At 38.8% G+C, this 22,287-nt stretch overlaps 1 protein-coding gene across 11 annotated transcripts in view; it reads right to left on the bottom strand.

The window, feature by feature from the left end:
* Positions 1-9,261: 9,261 nt before the first annotated feature.
* Positions 9,262-22,287, bottom strand: part of LOC118784328 (thyroid hormone receptor beta-like) — a 40,498-nt gene continuing 27,472 nt past the window's right edge. For 8 of the 11 annotated variants that reach the window (XM_036538522.1, XM_036538528.1, XM_036538530.1 and 5 more), the window contains exons 4-11: positions 21,399-21,452; positions 16,632-16,732; positions 15,445-15,592; positions 14,792-15,000; positions 14,197-14,223; positions 12,561-12,707; positions 10,245-10,542; positions 9,262-9,514 (exon numbers count right to left, since the gene is read on the bottom strand). In XM_036538522.1, coding sequence (XP_036394415.1) covers positions 9,273-9,514; positions 10,245-10,542; positions 12,561-12,707; positions 14,197-14,223; positions 14,792-15,000; positions 15,445-15,592; positions 16,632-16,732; positions 21,399-21,452 — 1,226 coding nt within the window. In that variant the 3' untranslated portion in view covers positions 9,262-9,272. The remainder of the gene's footprint in view (positions 9,515-10,244; positions 10,543-12,560; positions 12,708-14,196; positions 14,224-14,791; positions 15,001-15,444; positions 15,593-16,631; positions 16,733-21,398; positions 21,453-22,287) is intronic. The other 3 variants (XM_036538524.1, XM_036538523.1, XM_036538525.1) reach the window with 3 other exon arrangements.

The raw sequence follows: 22,287 nt of genomic DNA, 5'->3' as shown, positions 1-22,287 counted from the left end.
GGAGATGCTGTCTATTACTTCCCCTAGCAGAGGACAGTCCTTGGGGTTGTCTTTGTGTGTTGTGGCAACAGCAGGGCCTACCTCCTGCAAGCTGCATTCACTGTCTGCCGGTGAAAGGTGACAGGACTCGCAGCTGGAAAATCAATTGAACTGACCCCCTCCTCTTGCCTTTCCTCTGCTCTTTGTTTCCCTAGCTATTAGCCTTGCCTCCTCTAGTGACCCTGCAGCAACAGCAGGTCTCTGCATTGTGGGGTGTGTGCACTGTCTGTCGCTGGGAGGCAACCAAGCTGAAGGCCGGCAATTCATCTGCCAGCCTTGGCCCCTGAGCATAGGCAACTGCTGCTACTGGGCTTACACGGCAAACTAACAGGGACACTGCAAAGTGCTAGACCCCTGCATAAATTTTCTGCTGGGGTTGCTGGAGAGTGGTAAGTCATCTACCACACTTAAAGAGTCCTCGGCAGCTCTTTCAGACGGCAAATAATCTGGGGGGGTCTTCTGGAGAACAATGCTAAGCTACATGGTTTGGGTGGAGGGGTTGCTCCTCTCTTCCTACACAGAGGTTCACAGCTCCCTACCTGGAAATTACGCATTGCATTTAAGGCTCTCTCTCTCAAGCAAAGTTTGAGCTGACTCCCTAGATAAGGCTTAACTGATTGTCTGACGATTGTGATGACTGGTTGCAGGTTCAGGCCAAATGACTCAGGGGTTGAACCTTTCTTTGTGCCAGAGGTATAGTAGAGGTATGGTCTCCCTCTACTATGAACTAATTCATACACTTGCCTGCATTCCACCCTCCCCTCATGTCAGATGAATTGAACCAAAGTGGTCAACGGATCACCTCTTTGTTATAAGACTGAGCTCCTGAGTAAGCCTTTTTCATAAAGCAGACTGTCCCAATGAATTAAGGCAGTGATCCAGTTGGTCTATGAGCGGGCTGGCCCCCTTGTCCTATCTTCAGTAAGAGCACATTCCACCATGGCGTCGTTGGCTTTGTTCTGCAGTTCCCCCTTGGTAGAGGTATGTGCCGTGTCTATGTGGGCTACGCTTCCCATTCACTTATTCCAGGTTCTACTATCTGAATGCTGCTGCTACCCCTTCCTTTGGGTCAAGGCTACTGGCTGTGTTAGGCCCCCTGTCATCTGAGGATACAGTTAATGGCTGTATGCCAATCTTTTGGTCTCTCTGGGTGTAGACTTGTTTAGCCGGCTCTGAGTTTCCACCTTGGATAGTGACTTTTTCAGTCACCCCGGCTTATGCCTGTGGCTCTTATTGGAACTGACTTATCAAATACGGCTTGTCCTTCTCCAAGCCACAGCCCCCGGCAGTCTCATGAACATTCTGCTTCAGGGAGTTCTTGTTCTCCTCTGAGTCGCAGAGTTTGTTTTCTTTGAGCTGCAGCAGCTGCCGCCTCTTGAGGGTTATGCCCCAGGGCACTAATGTCCCTAGGAGTTTGGCTATAGGTTGTGCACTCTTAGCTGCAGTGGGTAAGTTTAGCTGGGCAACCTTCAGTGTTGTGCAAGTTCACACTTCACAAGGGCTAGCTCAAAGTTCAATTCGCACAGATTAAAAAGAACAAGTTCATGTTCATAGTTCACAATTTTGAAGAAGTTCACAGCCCCAGTTCATTTTTTCCATTTTTTTAAATGAGCTGCTCCAGAGACTATTTTATGTGTATATCTACATGCGCAGTGATTGTTACGCGGGATATGGGCAGTTGGTTGCGAGCTGTCGAGCTGTCTATCTGATGAGTTGCACTAATAAAAACGTCTAAAGTATGGAATAACGCCTTCCGTGTTTATTCATCAAACAGTACCTGTATCACACCCAAGGATTCCGAATCTCGCGCAAACCCGAACGAGCTCAAGTTCACAGTCTTTAGTTACAAACGGATACGTTCAGGTTCACCGCTCACCGAAAAAATGAGCATGTTTAACGAACCCGCTCTTTTAACGTGTTCATGCACAACACTGGCAACCTTGTTCTCTGAGTGAAAGACAGTCACTCGGCTATCGCATCACTCTAGAGAGGTGTGTTAAGAGGCGAGTATATGCACAGTACTTTATGGCATATGTGATGTACAGTACCTCTTGTGCACACATGCATTAGCATGTCTGACATGAATGTTTCTCATTCTGTGTCACTGAGGCTGCAACACTTCACTTCCTTATACATCCTAGAGACTGTTCTTCACTGTGAGAGCAAGATTACTAAGTTAACTAGATGTTTATTGATCATTGTCGGACAGTAATTTCTCATCTGTTAGCAGATGGGAGAGAACAGTCTCTTAGATGCCTGGGACTGTGCCAGTTTGCAAGGTCTCTTCTATGATTAGACCTTATTTACTCTTGATCTGACCTCGCATTTTCTTTTGGTCTGGGAGATGACAGTGACAGAAAATGAAAATATGCCAAGAGCCACAGAATGTCAGAAGGCAGTATGACACAGAATGCTATCAGGAGTGAGATTACAGGCAATATTAATCATCCCAAATTGTCTGACAACCAAGAACACACGTGTGGTATGCTATTGTGGATATCAAATACCATGATACTGTGGGTATTAAAGAACCATATGATCATGTTATGCAATGATAGAAACTATTCAGCATGCAGTCTGTGAAAAACATATGGAGATATAGGAGACATAATTGTACTCTGTCAATATACTTTGTAGTTGATTTTGTCTGTTTCTTCAATATATCTAAATAGCACACTCATATATCTTGTATAGACCTGCTAATATCTGTATACAATATATGCAGTATGCATGTCATTAGAACAACTGATTTTACTTTTACCCATTTTACAGATGAATTTCTATATTTCTACCTAATCCCACTCCCGTAATATTTCTTCAATATTCAACATCTAAAAGTACTACATGGCCTGTGGTTGGCAAAACTAAGTATGTCACAGTTATGAGATGTATTCCATTTACCAGATTTCTTTAATACCAATTTTACATTCAATACAAAATGTATATTTAAAGAGCTTTTTAAATAATTCAGGAATGCCATTACGATATCATTGGCATTTTGAATCTGTACCCAGATCATCTTTAACAGACAAGAAAGGAGACCTGGCATGAACACTGTCCCATATTTTTACAAAATAATATCAATCAGACAGTGTGCATGTGTGTAGGTGATGCTTTGGAAGTGAATTACTCATATTTGTACCAAAACAGGATTGTTTAGTCTACAGCAAGGATGCGGTCTATATCACTGGATAATAATACGGATTGAATAAAACCAGAGAAGCCACCACGTCAAAAGCTAGCAGTGCTTTGCATTTCAATTACCCAGAGTGGCTTTTAATTTATGACAAACATCCTGCTGTTTCTGTAACCATGAAAGAAAAGACCAAAAGTCCTCCTCTGATTACGGGTACGTGTTTCTATAGCAGGTTGTCCATCTTTTGTTTCATTCCTGTAAATGTTTTTCATCAATAAATTGAACAGTTTCTCTGAAATCAAACTTCAAATCATGCATCTCTTACCAATACACCTGTCTTTAAGATAGAATGATAGTTTCTTTTGGAGGAAATAAAAAATGAAGCCTTCCCCTACCCAATATACTAATGAGTGTATTATGCAATTGTAAGCAGGGAACACACATTTCCTGTTGATTTCTGTTTAGTTTGGGGGTGCTCCAACTTCACCCTCCATGATGTAAAAAAGTGTAAAAAGTATGCAGCGAACACAAATTGCTGAGGTGTGAACCAAATTGGTGAACAAATTTACCCCTTGGTCTGAGCTCCAATGTATTGAAGGGACAATATCCATAATTCCCATGCCTAGTGTCAGACAGAGAGGAATTTGGGTAACATCTTGAAAGACACTGGTATGACTTGACAGGATAGGATCAATACCGTCCTACAGTCAAACCAGACATTCTAACCTCAAGGCCAATGAGTGGCTACAGGAGTGGTATGTGTGTGATAAATGCCACCACAAGAGAAGCTCAGTGGTTTGATGTAAATGATGTTTACAGAATGTTGCACCTGTGTAACTGACACAAAATCTGTGTATAAATCATGCTTGGCAAAAAGCTTGAGTGGTGTCCCAGACAGCTGTATTAGCACATTCTCAATGCGATAATAGATTTAGTCTATTCTATGTCTGAATGCAAAACAGTCATACTCCACATGAGGTTGTATGTCAGATGTTTGGACCAATCAATTAAAGGCTAATCTTGCTTTCTTAAATTTTCACTTTGACTGTTTTTTTTTCCAAATTAGGATTTATAAAGAATGTTCGGCAGATATTTTAGGTAGGTAAGTAGGTTTGTAAGTATGTTTTTTACCCAGGTTTTACCCAGGTGCTCTTTAAAACTTTGATGAACAATTTAACAATTGAACCCATGCCACTCTACTTGAGAGGTACTTAACTAAAACATTGCTATGAGAAGTACTACAGACCATACTAAGGGTCTAAAGCTACCAATAACATAATAATTAAAAATGGTAACTGATAATACCTTAACATATTTTCAGTTATAACATAATAACTAACAAATAACACAAAATTAGTCAATAAACAAGTAATAACACTTAACCGACAATACATTTATCTCAGTTATTACATTATGTTAGTTACTATATTATTGGTTAGTAGGAAACTGTATGAGATATAACTTTCAGTCAGTTCTTTGGGTCATACAACTCTAAAACATGTTACTATGGTAATCTATAAATATTTTTCCTTTTATTTCAAATTCTATTTCGGCAAAAAATGAGCAATACTTCTGCAGAAGATGCACTTTGCTATTACAGTGACTCTTTTGCAGTACAGTGAGTAATTACAATATTTTTTGCATAACCAAGTGCAGTGAACAACACAAGCCTTTCCTGGATTGAAGAGGATTATAGGATGGATCTGCTCAATAATGCATCCATTGAAAGGTCAAATCACATTCCCTTCACGCTGGATCTTGTGCAATTTTTGGACAATTAAAAAAAATCTCATGAATGCTAAATAGAATCAACAATTTAAATGTGAACGCCATCATCTCTACTTAATGTCGAGACATGTATAAGTACAAACTGTTCCATAGAAGATTCTGGATGGCTTGATGCAAACAACAGCCATTAGCACACTTCATTTAGACACATCCCATGACTCTCAGGCCTGCATCTTTGAACTTGCAACAAATATGGCTAATAAATGAGAAAATGCATCACAGAGAAAGGAAAAATGCGATCAAAAGAGCTGGATACATCAACAGAGGAATACAAACATATTTTCACACTGCAGGAGCAGAATATTTTTGTTAGACAAAAACAGCACTGATAAAGCAAGTGAAGAAGAGGCTATAATAATAATGGGCAAATATTATTATAGTACTGGCTAAAATATTTTTATTAGGAATTATATTACAGGTTGATTATTATGTTACCAGTTAAGTAACATTAATATAATCTATTTTGTTATTGAATGGTTATTATGTTATTGCCTTCTAGAGGTTCTTTAATTACATTTAAACTGCTTAATATCTCCCCTGGTGTGAAGAACAAATACGTTATATTAAGCAAGGTGTGATGTTAAAAGGGTTTCAAATATTATCCAATGGTGCCACAACGCAGTAATGCAATTACTATTACCATTATCAAATTGGACAGCAGACTTCAGGATTTTTCCCCACATCAACTCTTTGACTTGACTGAAGAATAGAAACACAGATAGTGATGCAGCCAGCAGATAAGTAGTGTCTAACGAAACCTCAAATTCAAGGTGTACATTAGCTGGAGTCTGACCCTATTCTAAAAAGTTGAGTTGAGTCTATGCATAGACATGTTTGGCAGAATTATGATAGACTTGCTAAACAATGATTTCCCAGGACTTCAGTAGGCTTGTAGGTTAGTAATGTTCATAAATCCGTTATTACAAGACTACCAAGACCTAGCTGTAAAAGGAAAAAAAAGCTATAACTATCTACTCTGAATGGGGAAAATGGATATTGACAGTCCATTTAACAAGGAAATCAATGGTTAACATCAGCTAGTAAAACAATAACATTGAATGTGTTGAGATACAAGTGAGGAGATATTAACTGGGTTTATCTCCATTTTTGACACTGCACACAGGAAAAAACTAAACTTTCAACACTGTGTTCCAGGGAGTTCTCCAAATCATCTTTATTCTCAGAGCCCGTTCACACTAATACAAACATCAGAACTAACTCCATCATCAGCATAATCATCATCACATCATCATTCATCACCATCATCCCTATATTGTCATAATCATCTTTCTTAGTGCAACTTTTAACATTGTCAATTCAGCCAGCACACCCAGATCACAGCAACGTTCAAACTTTACACTGTGAGCACAGCCATGTGCAAAATATCCAGTTTGGTACAAAACTACAATTTGGGTATTTACAAATCTTTCATACTTCTGAGTCAAACTCTCACACTTAGACTTCAATCAAAGTTATGATACTGCATCAATGTTTATTGGCTTGGATGAACTGCTTCCTAATGTGCTTTCAATGTTGACATTCTCTCCATCTCTTGACCAGAAACAGAACTGATCACACTGATTTTATGCCTATAATTATTATTAACTTATGATTATATATATTTTTTTTTATTAAAATGGTTTCTAATTTGTTATTATTTATTTGTTATTACTTAAATATTTTAGTAAACATATTTTTTACTAAATTTTCATTATTACTTACATAACATAAACTCTTACCCTGGGTGACTTACAGGGCCATTTAGTGAAGCAGCTCAGCATATTGCCTTCCTCAAAAGAACAGCTTGCAATCCTAGATTTGAACCTGAACCCTACAGTTTAAAGCCCCCAGTTCAGCATTAGTCCAGGCTGCTGCACAAGTAAAAACACTTAATGCACACATTATTGTCTATTATTAGGTATGACTTATTTCAGAAAGTAAATGGTAAATGGACACTGAGCAGGTCGAAGCACTCAATGCACTGCCAAATTAATAATGTGGCATAATTTAAATGACTGTTTTAAAAATGCGCTGACATGATCAGATTCATTATTTTCAATTCATGCAAAATTTTAACACTGATGTGAAGCTGGATATAGTTTTGTCTCTTCCTAGCCATTGTGATACACAAACAGTCCAAACGGAAACCTTATTGCTTCTTTACTACCTTTTGCATTTACTAACTGCTTTCTTACCATAATCACTGAACTGTGATGAGCATTAATAAATGAGCTTTTTCAAACTCCCTTTTTCTGGAATGATTGAAAGTATCACAGGAAACAGTCACTAATGAATCTTATATGAACAAGTCTCAACAGTATACTGCTCTTGCTATAAATTCAAGAAAAGATTTCCGTCATATCTGCAAAATGATAAAATGTTCATTATACGAGTACAATATCTGCAGAACACCTCTGCATTCTGAAAATATACAAACCTTATCCTTTATACTGTAAAATAGCTTTTTATGGTGCGTAACATATCCACTGTTTTACCAGTTCATACCCACAATTTTGTAAAATATTTATATAGAATATATAACATTCCTTGATCAACAAGTTTTCTCACGTGTGGGAGGTTTGTTGTCCCACCTCTCAACATTGTGTTCACCTTGTCACTCAGGTGACTGCCTCCCCAGTACCCCTCCCCGCTTCAATGCCTTGATTGTCTGTGCATTAACATCAAATCTGTGCAGTTGCGTGAGAAATCACAATCATTCAAACATCACTGCAAAGCTATTGCTTATAAAAGGCATCAACTTGCATATAACAGAAGCTGCTTTGAGGACAATGAAAGCTTTTATAGTATTGTTTCACATAAAACATTTTTTAATGTAAAGCAAAGCGCTACAATAGAAGTCTACCATTCCTGACTTTCTCCTTTAATTTCCAGAAAACTGATGGGTATACCAGTAAAAAAATACAAACTATCAACAGAGACAAGAGAATAAAAAAAAAGACTTTAAACAATGGTAACATGTGCCTATTCCTAACACTGTACCTGCTGATGTCACATTTGCGTCTGTCTCAGCAGGTCTCTCAGTCTCGATTTCCTGGCACTTACCATCTTCTCCTGATCATATGAATTCTACTGTAGGCATGACCTTTTGCATCCCTCTGCAGCCAGGAAACAGAGGTATGGAATTGGCCATTTCATAGCACCAACAAGTCCTAGCAAAAGCACTGCTTCAGTTGATTTGTAATAACTTACACATTTAGAAAATATCACACGAGAAATTCAAAGATGTTAAACATCAACACAGAACTACTGCATCAAGATTGTCTGGCAGGTGAGTAATATGCAGTCATTTGTATACAGAACACGGAGGGAGAAAACATCTCCCTAACGAGATGATGGCCCCGATTCAATCAAACAGAAATGCGCTTCGTCCTTAAAATTCAGTAACAAACTGGTTACTCTGTTGTTTCTTACACTGAAGTTTCCATTAATTTCCAATTTTCTAATGCTATTAAAGAAATGAGTAACACTTGAGTAATGCGTTACTCAAAATTAAGGACAATAACGCATTGGGATTGAACAGAGGCCGTTGTGAGGTTTCAGATGTGTGTGGTGAGCAAGCTGATGCAGAGTCTGAAGCAGACAAAAATATCTGAATTTTCTGGCACCAAATGGGTGCCGTTTTTTTAACAAAAGCATACAAGGCTGAGCAATTTTTCCTTACTACTATGTACACGGACAGGTGGAGAATCTATTTGATGAAATAAGGAAATCAAAAGGAACATCTTATCTCTTTGTGGCTCTTGCTGATGGCACAAACTAGCATCAGGGATTCCAAATGTACTGGTATGTGCATTGCCACTGTGTGAGGGAAAGGTCTGCACAGTGTTTACCACAAACACAGTGACAAAGTTGATGAGCCACTTTGCCCCACACAAAGCGTTTTTCCATGAAACAGTGAGAACATGTTTCACTTAAAGCTTACATTAAGCACCTTCAATGTACAGTAAAATGTCTTATGAGACCACCCATGAAAAGATACTGTAACATAAAAAAGTGCATGCACTTTTCAAATCCAAAATCAACTACTCATGGCTAAGTAAACGCTGGCAATTTTTTTTTTCCCATAAAATCAACCAATCACATCGTTACCATGAAAAAACACTGTATCTTAGAAGACAGATATACAAAAAGATGAAGAAAAAAAAACACTATTCACATGTACCCGCATCATAGGAATAGTTCCATCCAAAACTAGGTAGAAGCTACACCTAATCTATGGAATGAAATGACTCAGTAGTGCTAAAAGAGTTTGGTGTGTCCATGCCCCCCCCCCCTCCCCCCCTCCCCGTTAGTCCTCAAACACCTCCAGGAAGAGTGGGGGGAACAATTCGGTGGGACACTCCACCTTCATGTGCAGGAAACGGCTAGCATGGCACGCCCCAATCATGCGAAGGTCTGTCACTTTCATCAGGAGCTTGGGCCAGAAGTATGGCACCTTGTGTTTGCGATAGTTGATGTAGTGCTCGAAAGCAAGGAGGAAGTCCTCCTGGCACTGCTCGATCCGCTCCACGCTCGTCAGGCCCGGACGGTCTACATCGCACGCAGAAGAGCAAGAGAGTAAGGAGTAGGAACAATGTGGGACAAGGCTTTCACATACCAAGAGGAATCATGCTCAAATCTCAAATCGTTTTACTGTTCAGAACACCATCCGATATACCGACCTCATCTTACCACAAGCTTGTACTCAACTTTTATAATTTAATTACATTACTGTTGGGTGTGAGACGGTATGTATCAGGCATTATTCACATCAAACAACATACAACAAATACAATGAAACAATTACAGTTCAATAAAATATCAGAACAGTACATTTTTATACAGATATCACAATTAAAATTGTGCAGAATCTATTAAAAACTTTTGTTTTGAAAATTCATTACTCAAGTTATTTATACTTGTGAAGAGTTGTGTGTCTCTTGAGTTAAGCCTATGACAGTTCTTAGATGAATGTGACTGGGGCTACTGAACATTTTTTTACATATATACATATACCGTATGTATATATATTTGAACTATATGTGCACATATATCTTAACTGCATGTACATACATGTAACTTCTTTATATTAGTGATTTTGGGTAGGAAACATTGGAGTAATTAATGGATACAGACAGAGTTATGTAGAAGAAATATGTCATATACATGGGGAACGAAATACTGCCCTAAATGTAAAGAACCTCAGAAAGGAAAATTCGGCAGTCGTAGAATTTTGTGCAGTTTTTGTGTTGTGGGTGCTTACAGCATGGGGAGCGCTCACCTAAGGACAGGTAAGTGAAACGGACAGTGTCCACCTCACCTGAGGACATGAGGATGACAGCCTGCAGCAGGGCCACCTCAGAGTCGTCAAGATTGAAGCAGGACAGGGACACACCCAGGTCGAAGATGGCATCTGACACCACGCCCAGGCCTCCGTTCTTCAGTTGACCACGGGTCACCGCCATTTCCCCGTTGAGGGTTAGTGTCTCGTTCTCTGGGTCATAGCGTACTGCCGCCCTCAGGGACATGATCTCCATACAGCAGCCCTTTAGCAGAATGATCTGGTCCTCGCAGGGTAACTGGGGAACAGACAGCAATGGTCACTCTACTGAATCAACATACTTCTTCTGACAGCATGGTCTATACCAGCCTGTAATGAGACTGAGAAGTATTGTCACTTTCATTCACTCTTGACTATCTATGTCTGCTGACCAACAGGCCTCTAATGCAGTCCTCTCTCAAACCTTGGTTGACCAAGGTACTACATTGAAAAAAAAAAAAAATCAAACCTGCCCACTGACCTGAGTGGTCAATTCAAGCAGTTTGCAATAACCCACAGCAGCAATTCCCTACCTTCGTCTGGCTACTCCACCATCTCTCACCTCTACCTCACTCTAACTTCACAGCTACTCAGTTTGCATCCTATTTTCAGACTAAAGTGACAGACATCAACAGTTCCCTCCAACAGAAAGTACATGTCCCAAGTATACTGTATGCCCCCATAATCTTTTACTATGATAAGCACAGGTGATATAATTTTGGACCAACGTGGTAGAAATCAGGTCAAGCGGACTCATAAGGCTACATATTTTATATTTTATACATAGACCAGTTCATGGATACGACTAAATCATAAAGTGAGAAAGTAGCAAAACATGAGTAAAATGCAGCAGGGTTGAAAACCTCAGCCAGACTCTATTAGTCGGCAGTAAAGTGTAACCATTGCTTTTGATAAATTGAGTAAATTTTGTTTTGGAAAAATGCCAGAAATTCATTGCAGAGATCAGAGGAATTAGTGAGCTGGAGGTTATCATTTGGCTATGCCAAATTATTTATAGCTGAAAAGAGAACTCTTGCATTACCCTTACCAAAATTAATTATATCAGATGAATAGAAGGATCTAGTTTTAGGGGGAGCATTGTAGTATTGAGGGAAGCACTCTTCATGAGCTTGAAGGTGGTCAGCATTATTATAATTACAATTCTTATTATTATACACATGCATTGTGGGTGATATCCATGAGTTTTCATAGACTGTATTTTGTAGTTTAAGGGTGTATCACACAAGCAAATATATATCAGAAAAGATGAAAGGGGGTGAGTAACTGTATAAAGATGGAGCCATTTATTAGCTGTTTGAGGTTTATGTATGTGATTCTGAAACAATGGCCTTATGATAAAAATATATCAGGACAGTACTAAGAGAATTAGTGGCATTCATTTCAGTTCCATATACAAGATAAAGAGTCAAATGACTTGTGGTAGTGGGTACAGAAATCAACACGCTGTGTAAAATTAAAACAATATTAAACAGGCAGAACAAATCTCCAGTTAAAGGCACAATATAAGGATTTGACATGTACATTAAAATCTCCAAGAAGGACAGCTGATCAAATTCAGGTAATTCAGAATTTGCAAGCTCCTGACCATTCAATGACCTGCTCAAAGGAGAAACTGTCACACCAACATGTAAGGAGAGCATATTTTATTTGTCAATCTTGATTTCCTTTTGAAACAAGTCCACCCTTTCATCACTCATGAGATTCATCACTGCGATATTCCATGTAATTACATTTGGAGTAAAAGTGAGACAAAAAAGCCTTTTCATATCATCACTATAGTCCATCTCCAGCTCTGCCACCTAAGAATAACTGTTAGCAGCTGACAAACACATAAACAAAACTAATAACAGCATGATTCTGTGTGATGTAATGTATATGTACTACATAGATTGTGGAAGAAAATATCATCTTTGTCAAAGAGTAAATATTCAGTTCCATATTCAATACCTGAATTAAATAACAAAGTTTCTATCTGTATTATTTCCCCTAGTACTTATTAAAATATTTCTTAAGTGGTCAAATGTCCATTTTAGAAAATCTTAATTCTGTTACGTTTGATATCAAAATCAATTTCCTGACTTTTTAAATTGTATATGAATGTATGTTGAGTACCCAGACTGCCCCCATTAACTCAGCGGTGATTGGACACAGCTAAAGACACGGGCCCTAACCACTATTCTACACTCCTACAATACTGTGGCACCAAAGGCTCACAGAAATGTGCAAAAACTCACAGACAATAACAGATAACCTTACCTCACAGAACATGGGTAGCTTTTTGGCAAAGTCGACCACCCTGGTGATGGCTGGGGTGATAATTTTTGTAAACTGACTGAAGGCTTCTATGTCCACTTTGCTTCCATCTGGGGCGTTGATGATGGGAGCTTGACCAATGTCCTCTGGCTGTAAAAAGAGGAGTGTGGCACTCAGCACAGACAGGCCATAGCAACAATCGAAAATGAGGACGATGATGTCATACAGCTCAGAATTCTTCTGTAAGCATGAAAACAGTATAAAGGTTACAAGATGACAACATGTAACAAGTGGCGAAAATCCACTGTATTGTTCACGACAGAAGGACAAGCAGAAAAAGAAAATGAACAGACAAAACTTTGATACCATAAAGCAAATGAAACAGCATGCTGTTCAAATTCAACAGCTGGGTAGCATATATCTGTCATCTATCATCTGACACATAAAATCTCTTGCCATGTAAACTATTCACAGACAAGGAAAACTACTATTCCCAGTATAGTATTTTGGAAGAGATTCCATTTAAAGTTACAGATTCAAGATCAAAACATTTTCATCCAATTACAATCAAACCCTCTACATGCTTTCAAAAAGTATTGCGGCACATTTGTTTTGAAGCAGGTTTACTGAAATCACTCACATTGTTTTTGATTTTTGCATTATTTTTGCATAGGCCTGTTTTAGCTGCATAGCGTTCCTGAAAGACTGGGCCTCCTGGACTGGCAAGCTTGTTTATGCAATTCCTTTTTAAGATGTTTGCTGCAACATGCTTTTCGCTTTGACTCTATGGGGACATTACATGCTGTATGAAACATTAATCCACCACTTTCATCAAATGTTCTCATTAAGTATTTATCAGAGTTTCTTTCCTTCACTATACTATTAGCCACTTTGCTCCTACTTGGCAGCAACATTTTTTCCCCACTCCAAACATAACTCAAGCTAATGCACGTTCCTCACAGTAAATGCCCACAATTACAAAAAAAAACCCATCGGCTAAGCAGTCAAACATGAGCCGACAGGAAGCATCAATACCATTCACAGCAAAAGAAGCTAGGTGACTTTTTAATAAGTATCCATTTCTTCTGATTTCTGGTTCATTTCTTTCATGCTAAAGGTTTTTGCTTCTATTCAAAATTGTCAAGGACATTTCAAGTTCCTACGACACAGGAAATAATACGGAAAGGAGAAAGTAAAAAAAAAAGCTCAGACTTATATTAAATAATAATATTTCTCTCAGCAACGGAGACTACTTTCCTGTCACAGTCTTCATAGCTTCATATATAACACAGTACTGCACTGCACAAAATGCGCTACAGGCGTTTCGTGTTCTCTGGACTCAAAAGGCAGCAAGAGAGACATAAGAAGCATTTTATACTCTGATCTCTATTCAATCTAAGTACAATATGCTTTGTCCTTAGTTTTGAACAATGAACTTAAGCAAGTATTGTGTTTTGTTATTAACACACTATCATTAAAAATTAATAGTTCCATTCAGAAAACTCATCATGTTGTGGAAGACATGAATGGAAGAATCGCCTGCTTAAATTCATTTTTCAAAGTTTCACCTTCACAGGACGAAGCACACTGAGCTTAGACTGAATACAGGCTTCAGTGCATTTAGTCTGCTGGTTCTTACCTTGGACTCCTTCACCCCCACTGCTCTCTAGTCAGAAGTACAGGATAAATTAAAGTTATTTCATTAAGTAGCTTTGTTTCCACAAGTTGAAGGATGATCAACAGATATTGTGAGGTTTCAATGAAGAAGCCAAACCCAACGGAAAAAACACACACACACACACACACACACACACACACACACACACACACACGCACACACATGCAAACACAAAAACAAAAACTCAAGGTAGATGAGCTGCATGGAGAGAAACAGAGCTAAGCCATTGTTTGAAGCCAACTTGAAACAGACTTTGATCTGTGCGTGAGAATTACAGAGGACATTTTTGGAACACTGTGGTGCAGAGAGAAGGAAAACACTAAGACAGAAAGGTATAGAGGACACACAGTTTAACCATTGACTGGCACAATAATGTGTGCAGAGCAGTGGATTCTATAAAGTTAGTGCCACTGCGGATGAAAACTTGGCCTTCAGCTTTCCACTACTTTCCTCCCAGTTTACAAGGAGGTAAAGAAAGCATGATGTGGGCGACAGTGATTGGGGGGAGAGGCTGTACATGGACTCTGCGGCTGCGGCAGGGAAGGAGGCGCCTCACCAGGAATTTGCGCTTCTGCTTCCAGTGGTTGCCCTGAGCGTTGGTGGCCACGTGGGCCTCGGTGACCGCTCGGATCAGCTCCCACTCGTCCGGCGTGGGCTCCGGCTTGCTCCACACCGTCTTCTGCAGCTCCTCCCGCCGCCGCCGGCGCTCCCGATTCTCCTCAATCAGCTTCCGCTTGGCCAGACGCTTGCTGTCGTCCAGCACGACTGAAGGAGGCAGAAACAAGAAGAGGGGGGCGGGGAGGCGGGGGGTAGATAATGTGATAACAACTGCCTGACCCAGAGGAGAACAGACTCTGTCTGAAGACAGTTACCATCTAGGAGGCAAATGTAATTACTAATGTGATTTTCTCAAAGGAAAAAGGACAATACTTTTATTCTTTTATGAGCAATAACTTTTTTTCTTCCATTTTAGTCATGCTATGCTGAATGGCAAAATCTCTCTGAGGTGAAAAATATATCAAATGTACTAAAAATGTACCATGGGCATAGGATAGTGATAAATTTACACTATTTAATGTATTAACAGGGAAAATTATATATATATACACACACACACACACACATACACACGGAAGTAGTTAACAATACCCATGACATAGCATGGGTTAATATTAAATTCTCAAGGAGTAATTGCAGAATAAGACTCACGGTCTGTTGCCATGCCAACTGCGATGCATTTTTTGAAGCGACATTCCTGGCACTGGTTTCTGGTCACCTTGTCGATGGCACACTTCCCCTCGTACTTACACGCGTATGTTGGGTGAAGATTCTTCTGGATTGTCCGCCTGAAAAATCCCTGTAAAACAGATGGGAAAATATTCTCAAGTGTACATTACAGACAGCCAAGTTTCCATTGTGTTAGCAATTATATTTCATTGATTGGCCAGTTTCTACAATGTTAACTGCAATGTTACTGGAATCTTTTTCCCATGCAAAGGGTTTTGCTGAATGCACCAAGTACTCATAAACCAGCCTTGTAAGGGCCTTTTGCTTGGTCAGTGGTTGGTGCCTATAACTCAACCATTTTTCCTAGTTTACTTTCAAATATATTTTACATCACATCATACTAAATTATTGTCATTTAGCAGATGGATTTATCTAGAGCAATTTACAGAGATTACAATTTTGACATGTTATCCATTTTTACAGCTGGATATTTAGAGGCCAATCTGGGTTAAGTACCTTGCCCAAGGGTACAAGAGCAGTTCCCCAGCCGGGAATCGAAGCAGCAACAGTTCAGTCACGAGTCCTGCTCCTTACCACTATGCTACACTGCCCCACACTTATTTTAACAGGAGGTGTCACCTTAAAATGAAGGTATAAATTAACTAAGTTACATGTTAAATGGTTTTTGTAAGATGACACTGAAAATTTTTCATAGAACATGTGGTCACATTGTAGAGAGAGCAACTTCTTACAACGTCCTTAAAGCTCACGTAAGCACGGCATTATTGCATAACAACTCCATTACACTATGGAGCTGTTATGCATTCATAATATGTTGTGAGTAATGTGTAAGGAAGAAATGAATGTCACACAATACATATGACATAGCTGGGATGAGAGGTCTTCCAATGTCATGTGACATTGTTGGTGGGGATGCATGTTAACAATAATAACACTTGTTAGTGAGTGAATAACATGATGTGTTAGTGTCATGTATCATGCACAATGTATTATAAATGCTTAATGAAGCTGTTATGCCACGCTTATGTAGACTCTATATACACTTTATGTAGTTGCATTTAAATGTAGAATGTGACCAGATGTGTTGTCATAGAATGGCCCTAGGTGATGGTATGTAAAATGTTGTGCCAATGGTTTTTTAAGGTTACCTTGCACCCCTCACAGGTAATACAGCGATAGTGATAGCCGGTAGCTTTGTCACTGCACACTACACACAATTCATCCTTATCCAAGTAACTTGGGATGTACCCTGAGAAGAAAAAGAGAGAAATTTTAAAAAATTAAAAATTTGTTTGATGACTTGCAAACATAAAACATCCAAAATGATTCTCATGACAGCAAAGTTTTTGTAAATAATGACAAAAAAGGTCAAAATATGTAATAACCATTTTGAAATTATACCTTCAAATACTATGCATTTGCATTTTTTGTGATACCTACTTTATTAAACACTGACTGCAACTCCTACTGCTTGGCCATTGATTTGGGTGTAGTGCTTAAGGGATATTGATATTAACAGAAAACAGAAAATGGTACACATGGCCGCAGTTTGGTCTGATGCTTTCAACCCTACAAGTCTTACCCTTCAATCCCACTTAACTACCATTTACCCACTCCCAATAAAAAAGAATCACGCACCAACCCAAAAAGGCCCATGGTTAGTCATCACCCTTCCCTGCCCCTACATAAGGGTACATAGGCACATAGGTGCCAGTAAAAACACATCAGCCAGTAAAAACATGACTGTTTACACCCCTTAACAAAAAAATTGTGCCCTCTAGATTTTAGCTACAGCTCTACCTTTACTGAAGGTGTTATGATGAAGTGCCTTGCTCAAGGGCTAAACAGCAGTATGCCATCCAGGCTATGATCCTGAAACCTTCTGGTCACAATTCATGTTCCCCTAACCCCAATAACAGAGATGCAAACAAAATATTGCTTTTTATGTCAATTTTTAATACACTCTCATAAAAAGTAAATGCATAAATATAAACTGTTTAGTGTTCGGTGTCTCACACATTGTTAAACCTTGTAATATCTTTTTTTTTCACTTATTTCAGTCTACTTCTTTCATGCAACATAGAGAAGGACAGTCTGTATGTAACTTGAGTTATTTCACATCTCACAGAAATGGCTGAAATAAATTAGCGACAATTTATCACTTAACTGAATCACATAATGAAAATTGCACTGTTTTTCAAAGTTGCATGCCTTTAATGTGGATTTGCTGGAACAGGAAATGCTTTTAATGCCAAAAGCTTATTTTTTTTTCTTTTATGAACACCCATAATTACCTCACATTAGCTCCTCAATCTCTCAAGAATAGTTCAGTGTTACTCTTGCTGCTTTTGTTTCTCATTATATACCATCTCATAATAGTGTTTTACATTTCATGAGCCAAGGCACAATCCAACATTTAATAAACTTGATAAGATATTACATTTTGGGCATAAATACATGGTTCATGATGTTGTTCAGATTCTCAGTTGTTCTCTGCACATTTAACTTAAAAAATCATGTCCTGTAGTTCAGTTCATACAGCACAATCTGCACACTTTATCAAGCCAAAGCAAGCATTGTAGTCTTATCATTTTCTGTCAGTGCTATATCCTCGCAGCTATACCTGCAATGGTGTATTAAACCCTTTCTTCTGTAGCTCTTTCATTCAGTGTGTGTCAGAGAAGCCTGGAGTCTCCTTCACTGAAATAGCTGGACTGCTGAGGGCAACTGAGATCCCAATTTGATTCTGCATGGAGAGTTGCCCTGGTAACCACAGGTGCCGAGCTAGCAGGGTGGCCAGATCTGTTCCATGCAGACGGCCTTATGCAAGGTTTTTGGTACATGGTGCCAGATCCCGGGACACGAGGCCCTATCCTGTAGAAGCACAAACTCCCACCCTCAGCAACTCGGTTGCTAAATACTCTATGTGCAATTTGGTCAGGTATGTATTTGAAAAACTGTTTTGAGCATCTTGGAGTCCTCACCTCCATCTTTTCCCAGGCATATTATTTATGTTTCACAGGATTATCATTTTATTTTGTAATCATTGGCAGGGTCTGAAATGAATGTTTTTGTCCACTAGACAATGTGGCTGGTAGATGAAAAAAATCATCAGCCAGTCAGATTTTTCACCAGCAAAAACCATTTATTGTGAATCAAGTAACATTTTAAGATGAATCTTCTGAATCAAGCTGAATCTCCCAGTGGCAGACATGTTTGCATTGTGCTGTCAGATGTAGCTCATACTTGGACAAGCATAGATTGATCTACATGAATTTTCACAACTGGAAAATGACAGACAGGGTCCTGTCCTTGACTTACGGTACAAAAACCGTTAGGACCTGGACTGAAAGGAGCATGCATTTGGGCATCTTCCATTTTACAAGGGTTCTTTGATTAACAACGTAGGCCACGATATAAAAATAAAGTCAAAATTTTAATCAAAAATCACCTGTCAGAGTGGCTAGTGTCCCTACAGCTTTAATCTGTCAAAGACAAAATCTACTCTAGTTGGCCAGAAAGTGTTAATTTTGAATGTTGCATTGGTAATGGAACCTTCAACACATAGTACTCTTGGCAACACAACTCCTTTGGTACAACAAAAAATGAAGATACAAACATTTCTGGAACTGGAATAGTCAATTTTCCTGCGCCACAAGCTTTTTGGAGGTCAATAATTAGGAAAATAATTATGAGCAAAGGGATGAGTTAAACCTCTCACTTCAGGATTTGGCCTTAATCTGCTCACAAGGAAGTGTCACAGATAAGCAATATATTTTTTAAAAGAACAGTTGATGATTGTCTTACATGACGTCCTTATATTAGAAAAATGTTCTTGTATGACTTCCAAATAAAACACCGCTTAAGTGATTATGTTATGCAAACCACTGGTACAAATATTACACTGCCAAAACATGGAGTAAAAAATATTGGAAAAGCTACATACTCAAAGGTTGCCCAATATTCACTCAAAATAGTGGTACTGAAAGAATATAATCTCTTTGACTAAGATCAATTTCTTGTGTGCAGCAGATCTACTGAGAAATAGTTACCCTTTTGAAAATGCTTTGTGTTGTGTCTTAATACATATTCACATTATGATGAATATCTGAATCTTTCTGCGTTAGTCTTTACTTTCAAATATACAGAACTCACTGTGACCTGCGCCGTGACAGAGTGCTGTCACTACGGCTGAGTATGCGCTCTGACTGCCATACCAACGAGCCTGGCTCTTTGGCGTTGCGGTCAAGCTGCAGGTTTGGCACCCCGTAGACCCGGGTTCAAGGCCGGTTGGGGTGACTGCCCTCACCCTTCACTATATGCGCCTATAATTCTACTTAGAGCTAACCTATTCAAATGGATTGTAAGAATTAAACACAAAAGACAATAAAACCACCATAGTCCATGTGTCCTTTTCAACATAAATATAAAATACAGCTACACATGAAAACGACATTAAAATTAATGGCATGTCATTATAAAATGAATCTCAACTGAGAGAGATGGCAGAAGGATAATGCTGATGACTGCATGAACAGGCCTCGTCTTGGACACTCTCCAACTGCTTCATAGATCCAAAAAGCAAGTGTGCCATGATGACAGGAATACTTATTTTTTTAAAGGCCCTGATAACATAATTAATATGTTTTTATTTGTTTTAATGAACTCCTGAAAACCACAGCTTTTGTAGACTGTAGGAGAAGCATATTAAGAGAGTGTGGGGAAAAACACACATTATTAGTGTAAAAAACAGCATAAAATGACAAAGTTCAGCTAAGAATTAGCATTAAGGCACATTTTCAAAACTCACAGGTGTGTGAGGGTGGGGATTTAGTCACGCTTCTGACTGCTACACAGTGTTGCAAAAACTCAAGACATAGTTTCACTTTCCAATCTAAGGTCACACTTGTTACGTATGGGATAATCCTGTGCCTGCTTAAGAAATGTGGGAAATCTAAATAAGCCACCCAGCATCCTGGATTAATCCTAACGTTCCAAAGCTGACTGTTCCTAACCAAATTCCCATTAAAATATCACACTGTATGAACACCACGATTTACACTTCCATTTTGATATGACCAGCGAACAACAGACAGGCTGGTGGCATAGTTATCACGCTGAGCCATTGCTGAGCACATGAAAGGGAACTTCAAAGCACACTTGACTCTCACAGAACTCAGAGTTGTCACGCAGTTTAGAGTCCAAACATTAGAGGGAGAAATCACACAGAGGGAAAAATAAAGACATCTTTTTCATTCCTCACATTTATGGCAGTATAAATTGTAGCATTCCTTTTGACAATATCGAAATATCTACAATTCATAGTCATTTTTCCACATGAAATGCAAATGACAATGACACCCATTTCATCTGTGTCATTCAATTCTCAGTTGCGGACACTTCCAATTCTTTTCAGTCCTCACCTGAACTGAAAAATGTAAATTGAAATGCAGCTTTAAAATCAATCAGGCAGACAAATGTAAAAGGTAATGTTAACGGGATAGTAGCAGTATACTGTGTATGTAAGTGGAATCCTTAAAATGAATCAGATCTTTCAGCTCTTAATTTTTTTTTTTGCAAAAACAAAAGATGATGAAGAAAATTAAGCAAAAATCATTTTATTCATGTTAAAATAGACCTAAATTCCCTGAACACCTGCACATCCACACACCTTTAGCAAACTCCAGCCATCTCAACCATACCTGATTTACCAAACTCCAGTCACCTCTACCATACCTGTATTAAAAACCTCCAGCCATCCCTACCTTAGTTGATTTCTTCAACACTGGCAAAGCTGAGGTATCAAAATCCCAACAGTAAGTTTAATGATCATTCTATTATATACAGTAAACACAGCAAGAGGATTTTCTTGTCTGAACCCAGCCCATGTGATCAGTAATTAAAGGGAATATTACCATGTTGCATGAGCTCATGTTGTTTCCATCTGGGGCTACATTTTGCTGCTTGCTCTAAACAAAAGGAAAAAAAACAGAAAGAAACACAAAGCTTACAAATCCCTGGTTGGGAGAAAACATCAGAAAAAAACTCTTGCTTTCCAGCTCAAGGAAGATTATGCCTCTAAATTGCTGCGAACACTATTTGCATGTAATATCAGGGATGGGTCATTCCAGATTTCAGAGGTCAGTGTCCTGTGCCAAAAGGATGGTGTAGCAATTATGGAATTTCAGTTACTTTCACAAGGTCCTGTGTTCAAGTCCCACACAAGGCACTGCTGTTGTGCCCTGGAGCAAGGAACCTAAGCTGCTTCAGCAAATATCCAGAAGCGCACATGGGTAATATTTAAAATGCACTCTATGTGTATATTGTGCATGAGATGCTTGTGTACGTAAAACAGAGCCCTGAAAACTCACAAGTAGTTTCTCAAGCTTCACAAGCATGTTTGGATGCACCAATAGCTAGCGCCTAACATTTCTCATTAAGTCTCCTTATGCTGAATGCCATTTTGGTGTAGTTTGCACTTAACAACTGCAATAGATAATGCAGAAATGTGTGAAGTCAAGCTTATATATAATCAGAACACCAAATAATTAGGAGCTGAAGGAAAGGAATACTAGGAGATCACCTGGGCTGCATGAATAAGACAGCACCGAAACATTAAATGATAATTCAAATCCAGTGCTCAGAATTATCTTTGACTGAAGTCACTTTATTATAATATATTCATCACATTGAATACATTCATTAAAACTTTGATTTCAGCTTTGTTCCAGCAAAGACATGGAAAATTTGTAGAAATGGACACTATTTAATTCAAATGATTTTGTCTCTGCTTAAACATGGCTT

This window comes from Megalops cyprinoides, chromosome 10 (genome assembly GCF_013368585.1).
Source record: "Megalops cyprinoides isolate fMegCyp1 chromosome 10, fMegCyp1.pri, whole genome shotgun sequence".
Lineage (NCBI taxonomy): Eukaryota > Metazoa > Chordata > Actinopteri > Elopiformes > Megalopidae > Megalops > Megalops cyprinoides.
Note: the sequence above shows the minus strand (reverse complement) of the source record. Positions and strands in the feature narration are given on the sequence as shown.